This window comes from Triturus cristatus, chromosome 3_1, assembly GCF_964204655.1.
Source record: "Triturus cristatus chromosome 3_1, aTriCri1.1, whole genome shotgun sequence".
In the NCBI taxonomy this organism is placed as follows: Eukaryota; Metazoa; Chordata; class Amphibia; order Caudata; family Salamandridae; genus Triturus; species Triturus cristatus.
In genome coordinates this window covers 948,762,148-948,789,529 of record NC_140583.1, presented here as the reverse complement: position 1 = coordinate 948,789,529, position 27,382 = coordinate 948,762,148, and the positions used below count along the sequence as shown (strand labels likewise).

The 27,382-nt window shown below is 51.2% G+C and overlaps 2 protein-coding genes across 5 annotated transcripts in view; one reads left to right on the top strand and one right to left on the bottom strand.

Moving 5' to 3' along the window:
• PRPF40A (pre-mRNA processing factor 40A) overlaps window positions 1–20,929 on the bottom strand; it is an 827,412-nt gene extending 806,483 nt beyond the window's left edge. For 2 of the 4 annotated variants that reach the window (XM_085645530.1, XM_085645532.1), the window contains exon 1: window positions 20,580–20,929. In XM_085645530.1, the coding sequence (XP_085501656.1) occupies window positions 20,580–20,639 (60 nt within the window). In that variant the 5' untranslated portion in view covers window positions 20,640–20,929. The remainder of the gene's footprint in view (window positions 1–20,579) is intronic. The other 2 variants (XM_085645531.1, XM_085645533.1) reach the window with 2 other exon arrangements.
• Window positions 20,930–21,072: 143 nt separating this feature from the next.
• The window catches only part of ARL6IP6 (ARF like GTPase 6 interacting protein 6), a 214,283-nt gene continuing 207,973 nt past the window's right edge, over window positions 21,073–27,382 (top strand). Inside the window, exon 1 of the mRNA XM_085645534.1 lies at window positions 21,073–21,510. Coding sequence (XP_085501660.1) covers window positions 21,201–21,510 — 310 coding nt within the window. The 5' untranslated portion in view covers window positions 21,073–21,200. The remainder of the gene's footprint in view (window positions 21,511–27,382) is intronic.

Genomic DNA, 27,382 nt, shown 5'->3' with positions numbered 1-27,382 from the left:
GAGTGAGTGAGGCGACAGTGAGTGAGTGAGGCGACAGTGAGTGAGTGAGGCGACAGTGAGTGAGTGAGGCGACAGTGAGTGAGTGAGGCGACAGTGAGTGAGTGAGGCGACAGTGAGTGAGTGAGGCGACAGTGAGTGAGTGAGGCGACAGTGAGTGAGTGAGGCGACAGTGAGTGAGTGAGGCGACAGTGAGTGAGTGAGGCGACAGTGAGTGAGTGAGGCGACAGTGAGTGAGTGAGGCAGACAGTGAGTGAGTGAGGCAGACAGTGAGTGAGTGAGGCAGACAGTGAGTGAGTGAGGCAGACAGTGAGTGAGTGAGGCAGACAGTGAGTGAGTGAGGCAGACAGTGAGTGAGTGAGGCAGACAGTGAGTGAGTGAGGGAGACAGTGAGTGAGTGAGGGCAGACAGTGGGCAGTGAGGCAGACAGTGAGGGAGACAGTGAGGGAGACAGTGAGGGAGACAGTGAGGGAGACAGTGAGGGAGACAGTGAGGGAGACAGTGAGGGAGACAGTGAGGGAGACAGTGAGGGAGACAGTGAGGGAGACAGTGAGGGAGACAGTGAGGGAGACAGTGAGGGAGACAGTGAGGGAGACAGTGAGGGAGACAGTGAGGGAGACAGTGAGGGAGACAGTGAGGGAGACAGTGAGGGAGACAGTGAGGGAGACAGTGAGGGAGACAGTGAGGGAGACAGTGAGGGAGACAGTGAGGGAGACAGTGAGGGAGACAGTGAGGGAGACAGTGAGGGAGACAGTGAGGGAGACAGTGAGAAAGGGGAGACGGCCTCGTGGCGTGGTCCTGTTTCCCCTCGCTAAGCCGCACGAGGTCCCATGCACCTCGGGGCTCCTCCATTTTGGATTATACGTCACTCCACGTGACCACCTGCGTGACCCCGCTTCACCCGGCCTCTGTCCCAGCGAGGCCCGACATCAAGGCGCCAACCCCTGGCCCGGGGGATACCACGTGAACCCTTCCCACTCCCGGCGGAGGGCAGTATCGATGGGACCCCCAACCGTCCTTCCACACCTAGGTGCAATCGCCCCACAGCTCTCTGGGGCCTGGCGCCTCTCTTGCTGGGCGTCTGGCCGCTCCCTACCTGGCCTCTCCGCCCCCTCCGGCGCAAGGGTCCGGACATCAAAGGGCTCCAGTCCTATATCTGGGGCGACCCGACAACAGTTGTATCCTGGAGTCAAGAGCCCTGCTGATCGGACCGCGGCTGACCCTACGGAAGAAGACTCATCCTGAACCCACACTCTGAGCCCTGCTGATGACGTCGCGGCTCCACCGTGCTCAAAGACCTTCACGAACCTTTGGGGCCCTGCTGACGCCGTCGCGGCCCGACCGTGTTGAACTTACCATCAGAGCCCAGCTGACCTCGTCGCGGCTCGACCGAAGCGCAACTACCACCCGAGCCCTGCAGACGCCGTCGCGGCTCCCCACGTACGAGCCGCTCTGAGACCAGCACTCAAGGTCTGGCGCAGAGCCCTCCCGTACCTGGTTGGTACTAAGACTGTCCCGCTACCCTATCCCTCTAACAGACATTGAGACTCTTACTGGATCCCTCGATCCCACTGTAAATATTGAACGTACTACTGCTGATAAAGAACCACGTCAAGCAACTGATATTGAGTCCTGTGTGGTGGTGTTACTGGGCCTAGTGCGATCATAGGAGAAAGACCTCCCCGAAGGGGGCTTTTCAGCGGCGCTCGGCTGTGACTTGCGGTAGGAAGGTGCCCCGGATTAGTATCCCCGACTCCCCGGTGGCCCTCCCTCCAACAGGGAGACAGTGAGGGAGACAGTGAGTGAGGGACAGAGAGAGACAGTGAGTGAGTGAGGGACAGAGAGAGACAGTGAGTGAGTGAGGGAGTGAGGGAGACAGTGAGTGAGTGAGTGAGGGAGTGAGGGAGACAGTGAGTGAGTGAGTGAGGGAGACAGTGAGGGAGACAGTGAGTGAGGGAGACAGGGAGGGAGAGAGACAGGGAGGGAGAGAGACAGGGAGGGAGAGAGACAGGGAGGGAGAGAGACAGGGAGGGAGAGAGTCAGGGAGGGAGAGAGACAGGGAGGGAGAGAGACAGGGAGGGAGAGAGACAGGGAGGGAGAGAGACAGGGAGGGAGAGAGACAGGGAGGGAGAGAGACAGGGAGGGAGAGAGACAGGGAGGGAGAGAGACAGGGAGGGAGAGAGACAGGGAGGGAGAGAGACAGGGAGGGAGGGAGAGAGACAGGGAGGGAGGGAGAGAGACAGGGAGGGAGGGAGAGAGACAGGGAGGGAGGGAGAGAGACAGGGAGGGAGGGAGAGAGACAGGGAGGGAGGGAGAGAGACAGGGAGGGAGGGAGAGAGACAGGGAGGGAGGGAGAGAGACAGGGAGGGAGGGAGAGAGACAGGGAGGGAGGGAGAGAGACAGGGAGAGAGAGAGAGAGACAGGGAGAGAGAGAGAGAGACAGGGAGAGAGAGAGAGAGACAGGGAGAGAGAGAGAGAGACAGGAGAGAGAGAGAGAGACAGGGAGAGAGAGAGAGAGACAGGGAGGGAGGGAGACAGGGAGGGAGGGAGACAGGGAGGGAGGGAGACAGGGGAGGGAGGGAGACAGGGAGGGAGGGAGACAGGGAGGGAGGGAGAGAGACAGGGAGGGAGGGAGAGAGACAGGGAGGGAGGGAGAGAGACAGGGAGGGAGGGAGAGAGACAGGGAGGGAGAGAGACAGGGAGGGAGGGAGGGAGACAGGGAGGGAGGGAGGGAGGGAGACAGGGAGGGAGACAGGGAGGGAGGGAGACAGGGAGGGAGACAGGGAGGGAGGGAGACAGGGAGGGAGGGAGACAGGGAGGGAGGGAGACAGGGAGGGAGGGAGACAGGGAGGGAGACAGGGAGGGGAGACAGGGAGGGAGACAGGGAGGGAGACAGGGAGGGAGGGAGACAGGGAGGGAGGGAGAGAGACAGGGAGGGAGAGAGACAGGGAGGGAGGGAGAGAGACAGGGAGGGAGAGAGACAGGGAGGGAGGGAGAGAGACAGGGAGGGAGAGAGACAGGGAGGGAGAGAGACAGGGAGGGAGAGAGACAGGGAGGGAGAGAGACAGGGAGGGAGAGAGACAGGGAGGGAGAGAGAGAGACAGGGAGGGAAGAGAGAGACAGGGAGGGAGAGAGAGAGACAGGGAGGGAGAGAGAGAGACAGGGAGGGAGAGAGAGAGACAGGGAGGGAGAGAGAGAGACAGGGAGGGAGAGAGAGAGACAGGGAGGGAGAGAGAGAGACAGGGAGGGAGAGAGAGAGACAGGGAGGGAGAGAGAGAGACAGGGAGGGAGAGAGAGAGACAGGGAGGGAGAGAGAGAGACAGGGAGGGAGGGAGAGAGACAGGGAGGGAGGGAGAGAGACAGGGAGGGAGGGAGAGAGACAGGGAGGGAGGGAGAGAGACAGGGAGGGAGGGAGAGAGACAGGGAGGGAGGGAGAGAGACAGGGAGGGAGAGAGACAGGGAGGGAGGGAGAGAGACAGGGAGGGAGAGAGACAGGGAGGGAGGGAGAGAGACAGGGAGGGAGGGAGAGAGACAGGGAGGGAGAGAGACAGGGAGGGAGGGAGACAGGGAGGGAGGGAGGGAGACAGGGAGGGAGGGAGGGAGACAGGGAGGGAGGGAGGGAGACAGGGAGACAGGGAGACAGGGAGGGAGACAGGGAGGGAGGGAGGGAGACAGGGAGGGAGGGAGGGAGACAGGGAGGGAGGGAGGGAGACAGGGAGGGAGTGAGGGAGACAGTGAGTGAGTGAGTGAGGGAGTGAGGGAGACAGTGAGTGAGTGAGTGAGGGAGTGAGAGAGACAGTGAGGGAGACAGTGAGTGAGGGAGACAGGGAGGGAGAGAGACAGGGAGGGAGAGAGACAGGGAGGGAGAGAGACAGGGAGGGAGAGAGACAGGGAGGGAGAGAGTCAGGGAGGGAGAGAGTCAGGGAGGGAGAGAGTCAGGGAGGGAGAGAGTCAGGGAGGGAGAGAGACAGGGAGGGAGAGAGACAGGGAGGGAGAGAGACAGGGAGGGAGAGAGACAGGGAGGGAGAGAGACAGGGAGGGAGAGAGACAGGGAGGGAGAGAGACAGGGAGGGGAGGAGAGAGACAGGGAGGGAGGGAGAGAGACAGGGAGGGAGGGAGAGAGACAGGGAGGGAGGGAGAGAGACAGGGAGGGAGGGAGAGAGACAGGGAGGGAGGGAGAGAGACAGGGAGGGAGGGAGAGAGACAGGGAGGGAGGGAGAGAGACAGGGAGGGAGGGAGAGAGACAGGGAGGGAGGGAGAGAGACAGGGAGGGAGGGAGAGAGACAGGGAGGGAGGGAGAGAGACAGGGAGGGAGGGAGAGAGACAGGGAGGGAGGGAGGGAGAGAGACAGGGAGGGAGGGAGGGAGAGAGACAGGGAGGGAGGGAGGGAGAGAGACAGGGAGGGAGGGAGGGAGAGAGACAGGGAGGGAGGGAGAGAGACAGGGAGGGAGGGAGGGAGAGAGACAGGGAGAGAGACAGGGAGGGAGGGAGAGAGACAGGGAGAGAGACAGGGAGGGAGTGAGGGAGACTGAGTGAGTGAGTGAGTGAGTGAGGGAGACAGTGAGTGAGGGAGACAGTGAGTGAGGGAGACAGGGAGGGAGAGAGACAGGGAGGGAGAGAGACAGGGAGGGAGAGAGACAGGGAGGGAGAGAGACAGGGAGGGAGAGAGACAGGGAGGGAGAGAGACAGGGAGGGAGAGAGACAGGGAGGGAGAGAGACAGGGAGGGAGAGAGACAGGGAGGGAGAGAGACAGGGAGGGAGAGAGACAGGGAGGGAGAGAGACAGGGAGGGAGAGAGACAGGGAGGGAGAGAGACAGGGAGGGAGAGAGACAGGGAGGGAGAGAGACAGGGAGGGAGAGAGACAGGGAGGGAGAGAGACAGGGAGGGAGAGAGACAGGGAGGGAGAGAGACAGGGAGGGAGAGAGACAGGGAGGGAGAGAGACAGGGAGGGAGAGAGACAGGGAGGGAGAGAGACAGGGAGGAGAGAGAGAGACAGGGAGGGAGAGAGAGAGACAGGGAGGGAGAGAGAGAGACAGGGAGGGAGGGAGAGAGACAGGGAGGGAGGGAGAGAGACAGGGAGGGAGGGAGAGAGACAGGGAGGGAGGGAGAGAGACAGGGAGGGAGGGAGAGAGACAGGGAGGGAGGGAGAGAGACAGGGAGGGAGGGAGAGAGACAGGGAGGGAGGGAGAGAGACAGGGAGGGAGGGAGAGAGACAGGGAGGGAGGGAGAGAGACAGGGAGGGAGGGAGAGAGACAGGGAGGGAGGGAGAGAGACAGGGAGGGAGGGAGAGAGACAGGGAGGGAGAGAGACAGGGAGGGAGAGAGACAGGGAGGGAGAGAGACAGGGAGGGAGAGAGACAGGGAGGGAGAGAGACAGGGAGGGAGAGAGACAGGGAGGGAGAGAGACAGGGAGGGAGAGAGACAGGGAGGGAGAGAGACAGGGAGGGAGAGAGACAGGGAGGGAGAGAGACAGGGAGGGAGAGAGACAGGGAGGGAGAGAGACAGGGAGGGAGGGAGACAGTGAGGGAGGGAGGAGACAGTGAGGGAGGGAGGGAGACAGTGAGGGAGGGAGGGAGACAGTGAGGGAGGGAGGGAGACAGTGAGGGAGGGAGGGAGACAGTGAGGGAGGGAGGGAGACAGTGAGGGAGGGAGGGAGACAGTGAGGGAGGGAGGGAGACAGTGAGGGAGGGAGGGAGACAGTGAGGGAGGGAGGGAGACAGTGAGGGAGGGAGGGAGACAGTGAGGGAGGGAGGGAGACAGTGAGGGAGGGAGGGAGACAGTGAGGGAGGGAGGGAGACAGTGAGGGAGGGAGGGAGACAGTGAGGGAGGGAGGGAGACAGTGAGGGAGGGAGGGAGACAGTGAGGGAGGGAGGGAGACAGTGAGAGAGGGAGGGAGACAGTGAGAGAGGGAGGGAGACAGTGAGAGAGGGAGGGAGACAGTGAGAGAGGGAGGGAGACACAGAGAGAGGGAGGGAGACACAGAGAGAGGGAGGGAGACACAGAGAGAGGGAGGGAGACACAGAGAGAGGGAGGGAGACACAGAGAGAGGGAGGGAGACACAGAGAGAGGGAGGGAGACACAGAGAGAGGGAGGGAGACACAGAGAGAGGGAGGGAGACAGAGAGAGGGAGGGAGACACAGAGAGAGGGAGGGAGACACAGAGAGAGGGAGGGAGACACAGAGAGAGGGAGGGAGACACAGAGAGAGGGAGGGAGACACAGAGAGAGGGAGGGAGACACAGAGAGAGGGAGGGAGACACAGAGAGAGGGAGGGAGACACAGAGAGAGGGAGGGAGACACAGAGAGAGGGAGGGAGACACAGAGAGAGGGAGGGAGACACAGAGAGAGGGAGGGAGACACAGAGAGAGGGAGGGAGACACAGAGAGAGGGAGGGAGACACAGAGAGAGGGAGGGAGACACAGAGAGAGGGAGGGAGACACAGAGAGAGGGAGGGAGACACAGAGAGAGGGAGGGAGACACAGAGAGAGGGAGGGAGACAGAGAGAGAGGGAGGGAGACAGAGAGAGAGGGAGGGAGACAGAGAGAGAGGGAGGGAGACACAGAGAGAGGGAGGGAGACACAGAGAGAGGGAGGGAGACACAGAGAGAGAGGGAGGGAGACAGAGGGAGAGGGAGGGAGACAGAGAGAGAGGGAGGGAGACAGAGAGAGAGGGAGGGAGACAGAGAGAGAGGGAGGGAGACAGAGAGAGAGGGAGGGAGACAGAGAGAGAGGGAGGGAGACAGAGAGAGAGGGAGGGAGACAGAGAGAGAGGGAGGGAGACAGAGAGAGAGGGAGGGAGACAGAGAGAGAGGGAGGGAGACAGAGAGAGAGGGAGGGAGACAGAGAGAGAGGGAGGGAGACAGAGAGAGAGGGAGGGAGACAGAGAGAGAGGGAGGGAGACAGAGAGAGAGGGAGGGAGACAGAGAGAGAGGGAGGGAGACAGAGAGAGAGGGAGGGAGACAGAGAGAGAGGGAGGGAGACAGAGAGAGAGGGAGGGAGACAGAGAGAGAGGGAGGGAGACAGAGAGAGAGGGAGGGAGACAGAGAGAGAGGGAGGGAGACAGAGAGAGAGGGAGGGAGACAGAGAGAGAGGGAGGGAGACAGAGAGAGAGGGAGGGAGAGAGAGAGAGGGAGGGAGGGAGGGAGAGAGAGAGAGAAAGGGAGACAGAGTGAGGGAGATGGATAGAGATGTGTGAATGTCGGGTCTGGTGGCTCAGTGGACGAAGGCGTCCGCTGCAGGGGCCTGTGTTCAACCTCATGGTCACAGTTTTTTTTTTGCTCTAGCCCGCCCCCTCCCCTACTGCCCCGCCCCCACCGGTGCTGCCCTCTGCCACAAACCATACTGTAAATTTGGCCCCCCGAGAGAAAGTTTGTGAGTACCCATGGCCTAGAGAGTGTAGAATCGCTGGGACACCAAGGAACCCCCCAAGGTGAGTAATTAGGGACCCCAAGGAGGACAGGTGCAGTGTGAGAACAGGACCGCGTGTTACGTGCATTTCAATAGGAGAGTCACGGTTACAGTTATACAGTTTAACGACCCGTCCCAGTGAATTACGAGGAAACACTTTGGAATATAGAAGGTTGGAGAGCCACCCCACCTGTGGATACCGAAGTACCAGAGTTACCTATCCCAGGGAAGCCGGGTGCATATGTCTGAAGTGGAGTCGGAAACCGCTGTCGTCCTCAATGGGAGTCTTCAAAGAAATGCCACTGGTGGAAAGAAGAAAAGTGTCTGGTGGAAACTGCAGATCGATTCTTGATGGAAGGAACTTGAAAGTAGAGGGGACAGAGTCTGGCTCACTGAGGAGTGACCAGGGGCTCGGTAGACGAATGCCCACCTATGTCGGGGGCTTCAGGTGCGAAGAAGGAGCCCTTGACTCTACAGCTGCAGGGACCAGGAAACGTCAAGGACGACCAGCAGCCGGATAAGAGCTGTCCCACAAAGGATGTAGAGTGTTGAGGGGTCGGTGTCCGGCTGGAGCACCAACAAGCCTTGGCAACCCACGAAGGTCAAGAAAGGTTACGGTCTGGCCCAGCATGGACCAGGGGACTCACCACAGCAAGGGGAGTCATGACAGGCCTAGAGCAACCAGGGGAGCATAAGAAAAGTAATGTTTCCCTCAATTGGACCCACAGCCGAAGGCACAGGAGTCGAGCGGACCTCTAGCAATTTCAGAAAACAACAGCTTGTAGAGCACAGAGTGCGAGGAGGCCAAAGTCCTTTCTACGAAATGTGCGCAGAGGTCGGGGCAATCTATAGCCCAATGCACTTAGTTGGGGAACACCAAAAAGTATATGCAATTGCAAAAGTACGCGGTGCACAGGGGTTCGGGTTATGCGGTCCCCACGAAGGATACGGGCCTCAAACTTGGTGAGAGGACAGTTTGACCTCAAGGAATGAAGGAACCCACCTCCTGTATTGCTGGAGCCTTCGGATTCCGAAGGCACTCAGGAACAGCAGACCAGTCAGTTGCGTTATTGTGCCTGCGAAAACAGGGGTGTCACTCCCTTACCCCAAGGGAGATACTTCGGTTGTCCTTGATGCTCCACAGGTCCTGCACAGACCCTGTATGGTGCACGGGAACAGACAATGCTTTGGACAGAGAGGGAGACGAAGTCAGGCCCAGTCGAAGTCCAGCAAAAATCAAAGCGTCTAGACGGTCGAAGGTTTCTTGTTCATAATCTTGTACACGTCTAATATAGGGTCCTCCAGCCAGGTAAGCCCTTTTGTACCCACGGGAGAGGATTGGACAGATTCAGGGGACCCTCCCAGGGTAGGGTCAGGACAGAGGGTAGGTTACTCCCATGTCCTTTGTCCAGTTTTGTGCCAGAGCAGCAGCCAATGCCTCCCAGAACTGGTTTGAGCTGGACTATGCACAGGGACACCAAATGTGCCCCTCGTGCAGACTTTCATGCACTTTGGAAGTGCAGCCACCCAGCTCCAATACACGACATTCTGTCTGGGATGTGGTCACACCGCCCTGTGACAGGATGCTTATTGTGCTGCCTTCCTCTGCTTGAGCTTGGCTAAGCAGCAGGAGAGCAGAAATCTGTCTCTGGTCAGCAGCAACCATTTTGTGCTGTCCGGGTCGAGAAGGCTGGTACCGGGAAGACCAGGGACCCACGAAGCTTGCTTCAAAGTGTGGAATCATACCTCCCCCACCAGTTACCAGTGTAGAGGTATGATTCCAAGGTGTTTGATACCAAACACGACATTGTTTTTTGCAGCTCATTTCGAGCTAGCATTTACTAAACCTCTCTCTACCTATATGTCTGGCTGCATCACAGACAACCCGGGAGACGAAGGCTGCAGAGGGTCTCTGTTCATGCAGGGGCACCCTCTCACGTAAAACCCAGCACCCGGTCTTCAAGATTGTCAAGGCCTGCTATAGGGGTGACTTATAGGTTTTATGTGTAGTGACCTATAGATATAGTTAACCTATATCTTTCATAAGTGGTGCAAGTACCAGCTTACACAGTCTGCAACGGCAGACCTGTAGTTCCATCTTGCATGGCCTCTCATGGGTGGCATAATACATGCTTCAGCCCATGAGAGGCCTCTGAGGTACCTATGCCCTGGGTACATGTATACCATATTGTAGGAAGGTGGAATCTGACTATATGGTTGTCCCCAACTTTTTGCCTGGTATTTGAATGGTGTGACTAGTCTGGCTGGGATCCTGCTATCCAGGACCCCAGCCTATCTGCTTCCTCTCTAAACTGATGTGAGTACCCTAGGTACCTACCAATTGGATACGGAGGACACCCTATCAGCCCCTTGTAGATGGTACCCTAGGCATGGGTCCCTCAGAGGCCTACCAGGGGCTGCAGCACTTATTGTGCCACCCCTGGGACAGCCATACAAACTGACACCACCAGACCACTACTGTAGTCTGGGTAATGTGGTGCATGCACCCCTTACAGGGATATAGGTATCCTGTATCCCACTTAATACAACACATATATCCTCATAGGTCACACCGAAGGCAGGCCTTGCTAATCCTACAAGGCAGGGTGCTGAGATATGTGGGAGGAGGAACCCCTACCCGAGTATCCCAGAGGCCCGCGAGTGTGCACAGCAAAGCTCAGCACCGTGGGCCCCGTGGGTGCAGAGATCCCCAATACCCCAGGACACCGGCCACCTCTTGCACAGCACCCGACGAGTGGGGAAGTTGTGCTTTGGCTGATTATTGAGCCAACCTCCCAGCATCATCTGTGACAAAGATAGATGCCCTAGCCCGCTCCGGCGACCCGTGGGCGCATCTTTACGCACGCCAAATTGCTGCCTCTCGCGGTCCCTTGTCTCTCGACTGGTGGGCCCTAGCGGAGGTCAATCTTCACTTCCAAGAGTTCCCCTGGTTGCTCCAGGCCTGCTCTTCAGTCTCCTCGCTGGAGATCTCGCTCTGACCTTGCGGGTCTGCACCAGTAGCTGTTTTGTGTTTCTTGCGTGGGTTGCGGTTGCCAAGGCTTAGTGGATCCAATCCGGACACCAACACCGCAGCGACCCTCATCCTTCGTGGGACAGTCGCCCTCCAGAAGCTGGCCTTCCTTGACGCCTCCTGGCCCCCGTGGCTGACGATCCAAGCTACACCTCTTCCACCTGGAAGCACCCGACATTGAAGGGCTCCTTCTCCTGAGCCCCCTGGTCACTGTGCCGTGACCCAGACTCTGTCCCCTCTGCTTTCAGGTCCTTCTCTTCAAAATCTACATTTGCAATCTTCACGACATCGCCAACGCTTCTTGCTAGCAGCAGTTGTTCACGTTTTGCCATTGAAAATCAGCCTGCGACCCGACCTCGAAAACGACCTAAGCACCCGGCTTCCCTGGGGCAGGTAACAGTGGTACCTCGGTACTCTCGTGGGTGTGGGCCCTTCAAAAGCTTAACTCTAAAGTATTGAACTTGAACTCCTGCTAGAAGTGTTTTTAATCTTGTAAAATTCAACCGCGACATTCTCCATAGGCTTTAATAGAGATCCCGACAGTAGCTTCTGCCACTGCACGCGTCTCCCGTGGGTCCCTGTAGGAAGGTGGAATCTGACTAATGGTTGCCCCCAACTTTTTGCCTGGTATTTGAGTGGTTTTTGACTAGTCTGGCTGGGATCCTGCTATCCAGGACCCCAGCCTATCTGCTTTCTCCCTAAAACTAATGTGAAGTACCTTAGGTACAAACTAATTGGATGCTGAGGATGCCCTGACAGTCCCTTGTAGATGGTACCCTAGGTACCCAGGGCATGGGTCCCTCAGTAGGCCTACCAGGGCTGCAGCACTTATTGTGCCACCCTGGGACAGCCATACAAACTGACACCACCAGACCACTACTGTAGTCTGGGTAAGGTGGTGCTAGCACCCCTTACAGGGATATAGGCATCCTATATCCCACCCCATTACAACACATATACTCTCATAGGTCACCCCTAAAGCAGGGCCTTGTTAATCCTACAAGGCAAGGTGCTGAGGTATGTGTGAGGGGGGACCCCCTACATTAGTAGGGCCACTCTGCAACCTTCGTAAAATCATTGCTGGGTTGTTTGTAGTGTAGCCATACCATATACTCTTAACCGCATTATAAGTCTATTGCGATCTTGAGAATGGCTACACAGAACCATATCGTGTTTGGTGTCAAACATGTAGGAATCATACCCCCAGTCCAGCCATGGGCATGAGGGTACGATTCCCCCCTGGTAGAGGGGCGATATGGGAAAAGCGGCAGAATTTAGACACCAATTTAAAAGTGTACAAGCAGTACAAAATGGCTACTACCCGCCACCTACACAACCCTGGCTGGCTGTTGCTGGGGAAAACCCCAGCCTCGCCAGCTGGACAATAGGGCTCCTGTGACAGGGAGGTGCTAGCATCTTCCCAGACAGGATAATGTGGATTGGAACAGGGTGGGTGCACCAAATGTCCTTTCAGAGTTGCACGTAGGCAGCTGCAGAAGCCTCATTCTGCATACACCGCTTGGAACCGGTTCAGGGGCACCCTGCCCCTCGCCCAGGAGGGAAACACACAAAGGGGAGAGGGTGTAGCCACCCTTTCCCGCCTCACCTACCATTGGTGGACGCTACTCTGGACACTCCCCTAATCTTGGGGATAAAGATGAATAACGTGGCCCCAGAGCCTCAGATTAATCTTGAACTTTACAGTCTTGACCTTCGACTTGCTGCTGCCCAGCTAACAGAAGAAATATCCCTTGGGATAAAGGAGTTATCCCCCTGCTTGGCAGGCACCTGAAACACTGCAAGTGACCCGGTTGGAACTTCGCTGCTCTCACCAACTTCGACGACTTCCAGGAACCTTGAGGTGGGTTTCCAGCGCATCCCAGAGGCCAGTGAGTGTGCTCAACGAGTTTGGGCACCGTGGACCGCGTGGGTGCCGAGATCCCCAATACCCCAGGACACCGGCCACCTCTTGCGTAGCACACGACCCTGACCAGTGGGGAAGTTGTGCTTTGGCCCGTTTACGAGCCAACCACTCTACAGCAATTGTGCCAAAGACCAGCGCCCTAGCCCCCTCCGGTGGCCAGTGGGTGCCCTTTTACGCACTCCAAATTGCCGCCTCCCGCGGTCCCTTGTCTCTCAACTTGTGGGCCCTAGTGGAGGCCTATCTATACAATCAAGAGTTCCCCTGGTTGCTCCAGGCCTGCTCAACAGTCTCCTCGAAGGAGACCTCTCCCAGACCTCGTGGGTCTGCACTGTAGCAGATTTGTTTATTCTTCGTGGGTTGCGGTTGCCAAGGCTTAGTGGATCCAATCCGGACACTAACACCGCAGCGCCCCTCATCCGACGTGGGACAGTCGCCCTCCTGAAGCTGGCCTTCCTTGAAGCCTCCCGGAGCCCGTGGCTGCAGATCCAAGCTACACCACTTTCCACCTGAAGCACCCGACATCGAAGGGCCCTTTGCTTTGAGCCGCCTGGTCACTTTGCCGTGACCCAGACTCTGTCCCCTCTGCTTTCAGGTTCTTCTCTACAATCTTCACATCTTTGATCTTCACGGCATCGACGCTTTTGGCTAGCAGAACTTTTGATAATTTTCTTATTGAAAATCAGCCCGCGACCCGACAGCAGAAACGACCTATGCACCCGGCTTCCCTGGGGCAGGTAACAGTGGTACCTCGGTACTCTCGTGGTAGTGGGCTCTTCAAAAGCTTAAGTCTGAAGTTTTAACTTTGTACTCCTGCTAGAAGTATTTTTAAACTGTTTATTTCCAACCACGACATTCTGCATAGGCTGTAATAGAGATCCCGATAGCAGCTACTTGCACTGCACGCGCCTCCCGTGGGTCCCCTTCCTCATAACCTGGGGTGGATTCTTAAGGGGCCAGCGATCCTGAATGCCCTAGGCATTGCCTGTAGAATTGTCGTGGTTCTTATACCACTTTTTTAGTATATGGTTTGGTCCCCCCCTGGGGCCCAATGTTAATAGTGCTATTTATTGTGTCTATCAACGCTTGTTTGATATTGTAACTTTGCCACAGCTTCATAAAGAGACTGTGGGATTCTGTCTAGAATAAATACATATGTTTTATATATATACACCTGTGTGGGCTACTCTTTCATTTGGTTATTCAAGAGGTTATTATGGTAAAACAATAAGCTTAACACTCCTTCAAGACTTAGCCTGAAGGCTGCTCTCCACAGCTACCACTAGGATAGCTTTCTTTAAAGGTTGTCTTAAACCTATCATCAATAAGAGTCGAATTGGACTGGTGCAAGGTGTCCTTATAACTAGGAGACAGCATATGCCAGGCCAACTTCTCACAGTCCCCTTCCTCACTACCTTGGGTGGTTTCACAAGGGGCCAGCGACCCTAAATGCCCTAGGCATTGTCTGTAGAATTGTCGTGGTTCTTATACCACTTTGATATATGGTTTGGTCCCCCCCTGGGGCCCTATGATTCCAGTGCTATTTATTGTAACTATCAATGCTTGTTTGAATTGTATCTTTACCTCCAGCCTCATAAAGAGACTAGTGGGATTATTCTTAGAATAAATACACACACATATATATATATTCACTGAAAAAACCATAGGTTTCACACACGTTATAGTTAGGAATTAGCATTTAAAAAACCTTGCAAATTCACTGAAAAAACCATAGGTTTCACACACGTTATAGTTAGGAATTAGCATTTAAAAAACCTTGCAAATTCACTTAAAAAACCATAGGTTTCACACGTTATAGTTAGCTGGACATTTCACTCGTGAAAAACCATTGAAATTCCCCCGTTATAGTTAGTGCAGGCAACTATAACTCACGCGACCGCAATCCTCTGCTGATAACGTCAGATATTACATCACTGTATTTAGACACTTATTTACCCATGTCTTCTTCCATTAATTTTTAGCTACACATATATTAGAAATATTTTTTTTTCAGAAAGACACATATGTCATCAGCGATGTAATATCTGACGTCATCAGCAGAGGATTGCGGTCGCGTGAGTTATAGTTGCCTGCACTAACTATAACGGGAGAATTTCAATGGTTTTTCACGAGTGAAATGTCCAGCTGACTAGACCATGTGTGAAACCTATGGTTTAAGTGAATTTGCAAGGTTTTTTAAATGCTAATTCCTAACTATAACGTGTGTGAAACCTATGGTTTTTTCAGTGAATTTGTATGGTTTTTTAAATGCTAAGATATGTATTTTTTTTTTTTTAAGGATTTTCACCGTGCGCGTACCGTACACGCACGGTGCGCTTCACGCACCGCACGCCCACGTTACGCATTTAGCGGAATTTTGCCGTATCCACCGTACGCGCACGCTACGCGCACCCAGCGATTTTTCGAAAAAAAAAAAAGTAAAGAAATTTTGGCACTTGGGGGTCCTTCTGGGACCTCCTGACAAAGGCTAGGGGGTCAGGAATTGTCCACCCTGCCCCCTTTTCACGTTCTCCACCTTTGTTTTTCACCCCCTCAGACTGCGAGAGACAAAATGGCGGCCGACACTTCCTGGTTTCGACCGATTCGAATGTTTACTAAGATCTAACAACCAATCAGAATCGCGCTCGCGCACGGCAGCGTGCGCGTACGGTAAGCTTGCCGTACGCGCTCGGAGCGCGCCTATAGATATATATATTGATTTAAATGCTATTTTCTCAGGAACTACTGAACAGATTTACACCAGACCTGCAAAAGGCACATCCCTGACCTGAGGGCTACCTCTCTGCCAAATTTCTAGTAATTCTGTTCAGCCGCTCGGGCTGTAGCTTGGACTAAAGGTCCTATGGAAAAATGCATGGGGAAAACGCGTTTTGGGACCCCCCCCTTTTTCTCAGCCCCCGCTTGACGAATCCCCCCCGAGACTTTCAGGGAAGGAGCGGAGCGCCCCACCTATTTTGAAAATTTCGCGAGGATTCGACAATCGGCGCCAAAGTTATTCAAAATAGAATGTTGCGGATTTCCTATGGAAACACGGTCCTAACTATAACTATCTACCGGCGACCGCCAGTAGAATATATATATATATATATATATATATATATATATATACACACACACACACACACACACACACACACCTGTGTGGACTACTCTTTTATTTGGTTATTCAAGAGGTTATCTATGGTAAAACAATAAGCTTAACACTCCTTCAATACTTAGCCTGAAGGCTGCTCTCCACAGCTACCACTAGGATAGCTTTCTTTAAAGGTTGTCTTTAACCTATCACCATAAGAGTCGAATTGGACTGGTGCAAGGTGTCCCCTATAACTAGTGGACAGCATATGCCAGGCCAACTTCTCACACATATACTAGGGACTTATAAGGGTACCCAAGTACATGGCATGCATTTTAAAGGATAAAGCAGATAGGCTGAGGTACTGATTAGCAGGATCCCAGCCAGACTAGTCAAAAACAGTGGTGCAATCAACAAAAAGTGGGGGTAACCATAAGAAGCAGATCCTACTTTCCTACAAAGTCTGTGGCAGTAGACTGGCTGGGGAGGTACTAATTGGTCAAGTCCATTTATTTTCCAGAATATGTGTTCGTCCCAACAATCAGACAGTACATTTATCGCATTATCTGCTTGCACAATATTTTGGTTAGGCTGCAACCTACCCTGACCACATTCTAACAAATCTGTTAGTTTTAGAACGCATCCGCTAGAAAAGCGGTCTCCGACCTGCATTTCATGCTTTTCTATTAAATCAGCAAAACACCAAAGAAAGTTACTAACATTTATTTTAATGGGAGCTTATCACTACTTCGCACAACTTCTTCAGTTTCATCCAAATAAGCCTGTTTTACTGCGCCCACCGCTACTCAACCAAAAAAAGACTACACCAACAACGACTGTCTGCCACGTTCCTAGACTACAAAAGCAAAGAAGGTGCATGCTCTTTTGTAAAGCTACAACAGAAAATGTGATATGAAGTAAGCCATGAACAAAGCCCGCCCTACATTCATCACGCATTCTATAACAGACTAAGAGGGTTCATTCATCACTAGGGGGTTCAAATATCGAACCAGCATTTTTACAGTTATACAGCATCCTAAAAGTGAACCTAGCCTTTCCATTCCCTGAAAGAAAAGAACAAATCTCCCACCTTTAACCTGGCCCTCATTAGGTCTCGCCTACGCAGCGCACATGCACTGCATAGGAGGGCCTTTAGCCATCGCTCTGCTCATTTTCAAGCACACAATCGTGCTTGTGGCAGCATCCAACTTGTGGGAGGGCGCAGGGGCGCGCCACAAGCAGGAGTGCAGTGCTTGAAAATGAGCACACTGCACACGCACCACTCGCGGGCTCACCTCCTGCTCCCCCTTACAACAATTAATTTTCGCAGCCGCAGGGCTGCGCTTGTGTTCACAAGACACTGGTGCAAGCTTAAAATGTATAGCAAGAAGCAACTCAAAATCTCTGCCTGTTTCTTGTGAGAAACTGTTTACTCCTTTGCGTGAAAATTTCACACGACAGTGGGAACCCCATTTTCCACAGTTCGTGTAATTCTATATAACCCTCTGAATCTTGTGATGCTCGGCTTGCATGTCAGAGTGCTCAGACAATTCTTATGGCTTGAGGGTGCGTTTTAATTGCAGCTGCGGGCTAGAGCTGCCACAGCAACCTAGCCTACAGGCATGTCGAGATTCTAGTGCTGCAAATTAGAGAATCATGTCTCTGAGACAACAATCCGTTTGTAAGTCACATAATGCCTTGGCTGCCGTATATAGACGACCTGCTCTTGATCGTGTGGGGCGGAGTTGATACCTTGAAGCATGTTTCTATCATTTACATGCATCTAAGTGAGCTAACTGATCTGTGTGTTGGCTGCAGGAGCACACAGACACATTGAAGTGTTTAAGTTGGTAAACGTCTGTGAACTGCCAGCTGCAGTAATTGCTCAAACCTTTGCATTAAAAAAAAGATTTGAAGACAGTAAAGGTGCGAAAGACAGGTATGTTACTTCATCGGCGCTCAGCATCTGATGTGTGCTGCAGGCTTCGCAGTCAGTTGAAGGAGGAAGGCATGGAATTGAACTCCCTGTAGGAATACATGACTTCTAACCGAGGAGGCATGAAACCAAATTTACTAACCTTTTCCCGGCGTAAATATTAGATATGCATGGGGAATAATCATAAAGCATGCACTTGTGCAGAGAGTTACATTCACAAAGGTGCACTTCATGGATGTGTATTTGTGTGCATGCTGTACGACAAGTACAGTAGTTGTCCGATATTACTACTCATTGATTTTTTTGAAAAACGCTAATAATGTTCCATTGCTGATACATGCCAGTAATTGTACTGTCTCATAAAATATTGGTAATGGGCATCATCTGAAATTACGCAAGGTGCTCTCATAGGCCACATAGTGTCTCCTTACCATTAGCCACTTGCCCTCTTCCTCGAGCTTACTGAATAAGTTTTACTCTAAGCTCCGGGAAGTATATATCTATCCAGAGCCAATAAACACATTACAAACTACCAAGATGTCTGCCCTAGTCTTCCAGGATATTAACATTAACAGAGGGCCGAAGGAAACAAACATCCAGATTTTATGTGTGCTGCAAAAATCTCTGCCTGGCGAGTAAATCCTTTTTTAAAATCCTAAATATAGTTTTAATAGGTTGATTGGGCAACCGCATAAATAAGAAAACATTGCGAATCGCATTGTTTGCATGTCTACTGCAGGCGTTGGGCAGTTCCCTGACTGTTCACTATTATGGACACAAAATATGGATCCTTTCTCTTTAGATAGGTATGAGCCTAGTAGTGCTTCACAGCCTGATGACAGAATTACTTTGTCTTCACTAGAGGAGAGGATCGAGTAGGCTGAGAGGTGGCTTTTGTGGCCAAGAAAGAACCACTTGCTCCCAAAGTTCCTAGGATGGCTTCAGAACCAGATGATGGAGTGGCTGTGCTGAAGAAGAGGATTTTAGAGTCCGCCGTGTGCAGAGTCAAGAACTCTCTGAACCATTATAGGGAGAACCTTGCTGTGCCACAGTCCTCCGAGTCAGTGGATGATTTCTTCAGCCGCTCTCAAAAACGGGAGCCTGAATTCTTGCCCATACATGCTGCGTTAAAAAAAGTCTTATGTAATGAATGGAAAGAGGTTGATCGACAGGCCTACCCAAGAGTTCTTACTCGAAGATACACACTGCATAACTTCAATACAATATCTATATATGTTTAAATTCACATTGTATATATATATATATATATATATATATATTTTATATTTCTAGTAAGTTTGGATATTGTTTCTGGAATGTTTTTAATGTTGGTTTAGAAGGACTGGATCCGTGGCATATTTCAAGATATCCATATAAGTTAGATTTGCATGCAGTGAAACTAATTGGAACTAACTTTCACAGCCAGAGGTTATCCTGAAAAGCTGCCTCGGATCCAGGAACCCTGGACCCATGTTGGGCACGCCTTTAGAAGAGATTTGCCAGGCTTCATTCAGGATATACATGGCTCCGCTGGCACGGATATATACATGGCTCCGCTGGCACGGATATATACATGGCTCCGCTGGCACGGATTGTCAAGCAGCTGGGTTTTGAGATCATCTCATATGCTGATGATACTAAGCTTATGTTTACCATCGGACCAAACCCAGAGCTCGACAAAATCCGTTTTGCTTCTGATATGCTTGCCATCTCCAACTGGATGACAAGAAATTGTCTCCAGCTTAACCCAGAAAAGACGGAGGTTATGTTGATGGGTAAAGCCATCGATAGATGGTCGGATGACTGGTGGCCTGTCGAATTGGGCACTGCCCCTTCCCCCAAACAGTCAGTAAAAAAACCTAGGTCTAAAAATTGGACCAGGCCTTGACTATGAAGGATCATATTACGGCAACTACAAGTTTGTGTTACTATGGTTTAAGTCTTCTTAGGAAAAATGTTCCTTATCTGCCCACCCCCCATCACAGAACTCTAGTCCAGGCAATGGTCATCAGTCATCTGGACTATGGCAATGCCCTGCTGGCAGAAGTGGGACAGACCAAATTGGCCAAACTCCAAGTAATCCAGAACACCGCAGCGCGAATGATCTTAAATTGCCCGGCAGGTTCGGCCTCTGCCTCTTTGTTGAGGGAATTACATTGGCTAACAGTAAAGAAGAGATCTTTTTTTAAGATTTGCTGTCTTACACATAACGCGTTGAACGAAAGAGGCCCTTTATATTTGCAGAAAAAACTATTAAAATACTCCCCCCTGTAGGGAACTTAGATCCAGTACTCTGGATCTCCTTCAGGTTCCCAGAATTCGCCTCATCCGCACTGGAGGAAGAGCCTTCTCATAACTGGCGCCAAGATATTGGAATGAGCTCCCTCCAGCTTTGCGTAAAATTCCAACACTAAGCAGTTTGAGAAAACAGATGAACGCTTTTCTGTTCTAATTGAGATCTCCTTCTTTTCTCTTGGGTCTTCCTACCCTCAGTACACCTTCCTAGTTAGCGCCGAGATAACCCCAGGGTGATTTGAGCGCTCAATAAAATACTTAACATATCATAAGATTCAAGCGTCGATCCATCTGTGTGGGAATGAGCACGTTGAACTCTGAGCTGCCAATAGGCATAAACATTACATATGCAATTTTAATTGTTTTAATCTTCCATTTCCAATGGAATGTGGCTCAATCAGCAGCTCTTTGGATTGATCACATGTATCCTTGAAATGTTTTGGTGGATCAATATTTGATAGATCATGTCATAGCTTAAAGAAAGTGAAAATAATTACTGCAAGAGCATGGATGGATTATTCATCTTGTACAATTTTGGAAACATCTTAAAACTAATCTGTTTCAACTTTTCACCATGCTGCACAGCAGCCACAATGCTCTACAACATTGCTTAAAGACATTGGCAAAGTCAATAGCTTTGGCTAAATCCTGTAAGGTCCCAAAGGCGAGACCTATTGGCTATGCCAATGCTGGTTTTTGAAAAGCAGAGCTTTGTGTGCGTGGAAATGCAAGCACCAGCGTGTCCAAGAAGCCGGCTGCCTAGCGTGAAGGGAAAGAACCTCTTCTGCAAAGAAATGTTCTGGAAACCTCACTTTGGCTCAGATGTAGGGGCAGGCATGCGGCAGCACAATCGAGCTTACGAACTGCGCAGTAGGACTATGAAAACCAAGCAAGACACTCACCATCATCCCGCGCTCGTCGCCCGGCCGCATCGGCAGCCTCCCAACATAAGAGAGTCTCATTGGTGTGCGCGGCGTGGGTCAAAGGACGCAGGAATGACGGTGGGGCAGTCAGTGTCCAGCCTCAGTGGCTGGGGGCAGAAAGCTGGTCTTCCCACCGTGACCCCCCGAAAAACAGACGGCCTCTCAACTACACAAGCCCACCGACAAAGCCCCCTCGTGTGCACACTAACTGGTCAAGGTGTGCAGGGCTCCCTGTCTCCATCCGCGCAGCTGTGGGAGGCGGAACTAACAAAACAGGCGGCGTCAGCCGATAGGAAGCGACAGGATATTACGTATACAAGTTCGAGGGCAGTAAGGGAAAAGGAGGAGCCAGAAAATAAGGTTGCGCGCAGCCTTTCGTGGAAAAAATGGCACAGTGGCGGCCATGTTGAAGTCAGGCATAACATGTTTGTGCATTGACCTAAACACTGGATTGAGTTTTCTGCCTGTCCATAACGTGAGTGTCTCTATGACGTGGGTACTCATGCGCAGTGTGCCCGCATCGGCAAATTGTGGCGCGCGCCTCGAACTTGACATCTGTGTTTTCTAGTTGTTTGATCTCGCTACCTGCCAGAGGAAGACATGGCCCTCACTAGGAGCACAAGACGAGGGGGTAACCGAGGCATCCTGATATCTGGCATGGTGCTAGAAGAGGAGAGCGGAGGAGGCTCTAAGTTGCAACAGGTGCACCGAAGCTCGGATTCCGATGTGGCTCTTGCCACTCCTACGCCCTTTAGAGAGGACCTATTAGCCACCAATGAGTTCCCCCAGCCCGCCGCCGCACCCGCTCGTGGAAAGAGGTGGCCTGCGAGACTACTGTCAGTGTTCTGTTGCTTGATACTTGTGGCTGGTCTGGCCTTCATTCTGGCGTTTTTCTTCGTTTTCCTGAAAGGTAATTTGCATTTGAGGTGCTGGTTTCTCTTTGACTGTACCCTCGCTGTTTAGTCCGCCAAGAGAAGGAGGTGTAACGCAGAGTTATTGGTATATAGTATTTCTCTATGAAAAGGTGTGTTTTGATGTTGGTGTGTGCGGGATAAATGTGACATGGAAGTGAACGGGTAAATTTCCGCTTTAGCCTTACTATGCTTAAAATGCAGGTAAAGGATGTGTCTCACTGTCCCCTCTCTATTACTGAAGAAAACTTGTGTTAGATTGCAACTCATCAACCTCACATTTCTAACACTCTAGAAGTTGAGAGCATTTTTATTAATTAGAAAATAATGTGTATTCGAGTAAGCTTAAGTTACCATAACTAGGCCGTATATGGAATTTGCTTGGCCTTTGCTTGTTTTTATTGACATCCATTTTAAAGTTGCTCAACGTGGCTTTGAAAGTCGCCCGAACCAGTTCCCAACGTGCATGTTTTTTTCTCTTCTGTGGTTTTCCTATTCATAAAATAGTCCAAATGGGATAAATTTAATGGTGTTGTTTTCTTGTACTGTAAGTACGTGCTGTAGTAGGAAGCTATGTCGAGATTTTCTCATATGTTGCAGTAATTATAATTAAGGTTGTTGGTTCCTTAACTACAATTGTATTTACATAAATTTTAAAATGGCTTATTGCTTAGCTTACTTCAAGAGTGAAGAGTAATTTCCCTTGTTTGAAGAGTAAGGAGGATCAATATTTATTTATGATTTAGGCATCTCTTAAAGAAACTGATTTAATGTAGCACACTTTGTACAATGTTGATTGGTCTATGTCATGAAATTTTGCCAAAAATTATCAAAGTAGGTTCAGTGTGTCATGGAAAGTTTGGGGGTGATCTGTGCTGTGAGGACCGGGAAGTAGGGGTACAAAATAAGGGTGCGTTTGTAATGTTAATTCTCATAGGAATGCGTTGTCGAACCTACAGCCTGAACTGCTGAACGTAATTACTCCAATTTTGGCAGAAAGGTAGATGTTTTGTAGACTGCTTTTTAGGTCTCGCTGAGACAGCGAAAGCTGTCTCTTTGAGACATTTTGTAAGTGGATTTTTAAAAGTGCTTCCCCTGGCATAGAGCTACAGTGCACGAGGCGTGCACGCGCGCAAAGCAGCCATATGGCTTCACGTCGCTCTCCCTCGTAGCCCCTCTCCGCCCCCTTCCCTGCTGCTATTTCACACCAGTTTATCTCACTTCGCCAAGACGCCCGCTTCATGGGATGTGGCGATTTACGGCGCCAGTCGCTTTTGTGACGAAAATATCAAACAAGAGACTAAAGCTGCAGAGGACGTCGGCAGATGCAGGCCAATAAAACCAGAGTACCAAAATGTAAGCACGTGTGGAGATTTCTCATTCGTCAAATTAATGAATGTGCATTCATTTTCTTGGTGTACGCATGTACATATCAGGATGCGGGCAGCAATTAGGGCATCGCCAAAACGCAATTAGTCACTCGTTTACGTTAAGATTTTTGTAAACAGAAAAGAAGACCTTCCACGCTCACCTAGAAACTGAAAGAGTGCCATGTGCAAACCGTAAGAATTTGTCAGGAAGAGTGGAGAATTCACAAAATGTTTCTTCTATCCGTGATTTGTGTGCAATCTTTCTAGTAATTAGTTTTGCCATTAACCACGCTACGTGGAGTGCAAACGTTACTTATGAAGATTTGGAAATCCTGTGCCGTTTCCCTTTCATTGTGCCCCAAACCCCCCTCGCCCAAAACAGTGTGTGTTCAGAATGAGAAGCTTGGATGTCGAAACACAATGCTGCCCAAACGTATCCAGCAGCCGTGTCGGCCTATCTGCGTGGGACGCATGCACAAATGTTTGCAGCCCACGGAGTATTTGTGTACTTCACACAGAAGATACATTCAGTAAAAGTTGCGCAATCTTTAAAGCAGGCCAAAAAATCTGGCCTGTGTGATCTAATAGGTATTGTGAATGCACAGTGGACCTTTTTTGGAGCAGAGAATCACTGAATCCCGAGGTACAGATGCTTTCACAGAGAAACAGTAGTCCATCGGAGATCCTGGTCAGGTACAGCATATTTTCAACCATAACAATCTCCCACTGTAAGCTAACAAGACTTTAAAATCCACAGCTCTTCCGGTCAAAAGTATACATATGCAGTCATTTTAAATGAAATAGGCATGCCAGCGGCCATAGTTCATGGGAGATGCGATATTTGCGGGAGAGACTTACCGCCACAGTTTGTCCGCTGATGTGAGGTATCACATGCCCCTTTTGCCTATCGGACCGCACACCGACACTACTGCCCCGCAGACATCTTTTTACAAGTTCGAGTCTCGCTCTGATGCACTCACCCACTCAGAGGCGCAACTAGAGCCAAATTTCGGGGGGGGCTAAGAAAACATTTCGGGGGGGGCTGAATCTTTTAAGCCATAGGCAGAGTGGAGCTGCAGGGGCTCTTAGAAGGGGTGAAACAACAGCGAGGCCTCATTAACATGCAAATGGTCTTTTAAAGACCTGTGAAGTGCTCGGGTGTGGCTGTCTGGGTGCACCGGGAAGCTGTCTCAGCCCGGGCTGCCACACGCGACGGGGGTGGGGGGCTGAAGCCCTGTGAATCCAATGGGTGTTGCGCGCCTGCACCCACTGCGGTGGCAGTTACACGCAGCCCTATACGCGGCCCAGCGAAGACTATTACAATTATCACTCAATGACAGCCTTTTTATTTTTTTTGTGTTAAGTAGATTGTTAGGAGATGTTTATTGGAAAACAAATGTCTTATTGGTGAACCCCCATCCTCTTTCCCTTCCTTTCTATTGCGAAGTATTACTGTTGGGGATATAAACGACTATATACAGATTTCCACTACGCCTTCTGACGAGATAAAGGATATATATAAGTATACGGTTTACGATCAACAATGCTGATACATGGTACCAGCAATTACCATTGTTCGCTAGAATTAATGCTGTAACATTTTGAGCAGGAGAACATGACATTGCATAGTACAAGTTGCTGTATTTAGGATGTGAGCGTTAAGACATGCAGTACCTAGGCCTTTACAATGCGAAGCAATAATCTATGCACGGATGCCATATGATTGTATGACGAAGATTTCCATGTTGTTTTCCATTTTAATTATTTTGTATTATCATGCAAATTGTAATGTGAAGGAGAGAAATTATTGTAAGGAGCAATAAAACCAAAACCAATAAAGATATATATAAAAAAAAAGAAATGCAGTCATTTTATATACATTTGCCCAAAAAGTCAAAAGCAATGCGTCCAACAAACTACTGGAATTTTGCCAAAATTATACCTTTAAGCCCGCTTAACATCTTTTTTAGGTCTCGCTGAGACAGCGAAAGCTGTCTCTTTGAGACATTTTGTAAGTGGATTTTTGAAAGTGCTTCCCCTGGCATAGAGCTACAGTGCACGAGGCGTGCACGCGCGCAAAGCAGCCATATGGCTGCACGTCGCTCTCCCTCGTAGCCCCTCTCCGCCCCCTTCCCTGCTGCTATTTCACACCAGTTTATCTCACTTCGCCATGACGCCCGCTTCATGGGATGTGGCGATTTACGGCGCCCGCTTCATTCTACAATGCGACACTGCACGAGGCGTGCACGCGCGCAAAGCAGCCATATGGCTTCACGTCGCTCTCCCTCGTAGCCCCTCTCCGCCCCCTTCCCTGCTGCTATTTCACACCAGTTTATCTCACTTCGCCACGACGCCCGCTTCATGGGATGTGGCGATTTACGGCGCCCGCTTCATTCTACAATGCGACGACAATGATACGCAGTTATCAGCGAAACACATCTCTTCCTTGTGAGGCACATGAGACCAAAACCATAATTCGATGACAGAAGTTATTCACTATGTGCTCTGCGCAGAACTGAGCTGTGAGGCTCCCTTTGTTGTTCCACCCCCTCCCCGGCATCTCTCCCATTCTCTCTCCCTCGTAGCCCCTCTCCGCCCCCTTCCCTGCTGCTATTTCACACCAGTTTATCTCACTTCGCCACGACGCCCGCTTCATGGGATGTGGCGATTTACGGCGCCCGCTTCATTCTACAATGCGACGACAATGATACACAGTTATCAGCGAAACACATCTCTTCCTTGTGAGGCACATGAGACCAAAACCATATTTCGATGACAGAAGTTATTCACTAACAGGCACATGTATCAACAATGCCATTTGCGATTCCTTATTAGCGAAAAATAAGGATTCGCTAATAAGGAATAGCAAAAGGCTATGCATGTAGGAATCGCTATTCAAATAGCGATTCCTTAACTTTCCTTAATTGCGACTAGCAAATTGCGAGTAGCAATTAAGGAATGCCGTCCCAATCATTCCTATGGGCCTCCAGGCCCATAGGAATGAATTGGAGATTGCATGAGCAAATTGCGAGTACCAGTAGGTTCTCGCAAATTGCTCATGCAATTTCAAGGGTGTCAAAATGATACCCTATTGCACCCCTGAAATTAATATGTGCACATATGTTGCACACACACATGCTCTAAGGGCATGTGTGTGCGCAACATGAAACTGTGAAAAATGCACAAAAGTGCATTTTTCAAACTTTTAGCAAATTACCATGAAGTTCATCTTCATGGTAATTTGCTCCCCCTATTAGCGAATTCGCTGATTTTTTTACTTTAATGCATTGCATTTAAGGAATCTCAATTTGGGATTCCTTAAATGCAATCGCAATTTAAGGAATCGCTATTTAAGGATTCCTTAAATTGCGATTTTTGCATTTTTGCATTTGGGTTGATGCATTGGGATTCGGTTTTATTTACTCGCTAACGGGTGTTATTAGCGATTCGGTATTTTACCGACTGGATTTTGGCTTGATGCATGAGGCTGTATGTGCTCTGCGCAGAACTGAGCTGTGAGCCTCCCTTTGTTGTTCCACCCCCTCCCCGGCGTCTCTCCCATTCTCGCCCTAGTCATGGGCTCATCTGCCGGTAATTTCACCCCTCACAGAGTCAACAGACTTTTTCTGCTGCTTAAAGGCCCTTTGGGGAGGGTGACGATTAACACACTGGATGCAGAACGGCCAATAAGGTCGTCCTCTTTCAGCTTCCATAGATGTGTTGCCAATAATGGGATTTGTTTTAAGACTGCTGGGGGCAACGCGAATAAAGGCGGGCACATATTACAAAGCACTTCCTCCAACAAGAATCCAGGTATGTTGACTTTAACAGCGGTTGTACAGCGCCACGAAGCTGCGGGTGCAAGCGCTAGATGAAATATATGTCAGTTACTTGCCCATCGCCTGCAGGAAAAAGCCTTGGTTCTCAGACGGGACAGCGTCTGCCAGAGGGCTGCGGGACCACGGGCTTCAGCACCCACCGCCCGCTCTTCCTGGCCCGATTCTTGGCACTAGCCCCTGCTCTGCGCTACCTGGCACGAGTCTTGGCACTAGCCGAGCCCTGCGCTTTCTGGCCCGAGTCTTGGCACTTGCCTGAGCTCAGCGCTTCCTGACCGGAGTCTTGGCACTTGGCGGGGCCGTCGTGCCTGAGAGAGGCACGGCTGTCCCACCCTGACTCCTGTGGCGACCAGGCTGTCCTGGGAGTAAACAGACTTGCTGCAGCTTCAGAGAAGCCGCTGGTAAACATGCAAGAACCCAGGAAAGAAGGGCCACACTGGCTGACACTGACAGGAGTGTGCCTGAGGTGGGAAGAAAAGACCTTTATTACAAATATGTAACAAACCAAAAACATAGACGACACCCTGGCCCGATCGCCAGGTCTAAATTGTCACCATTCTACGCTAAACTTCACCCCGGCCCTAAAAACATCTCTGCTCACAGGAGTGACGGCCACACCTGCAGCCCCCCAGCGAACCACGCCCTGCCTCTCCATGGCCTACATG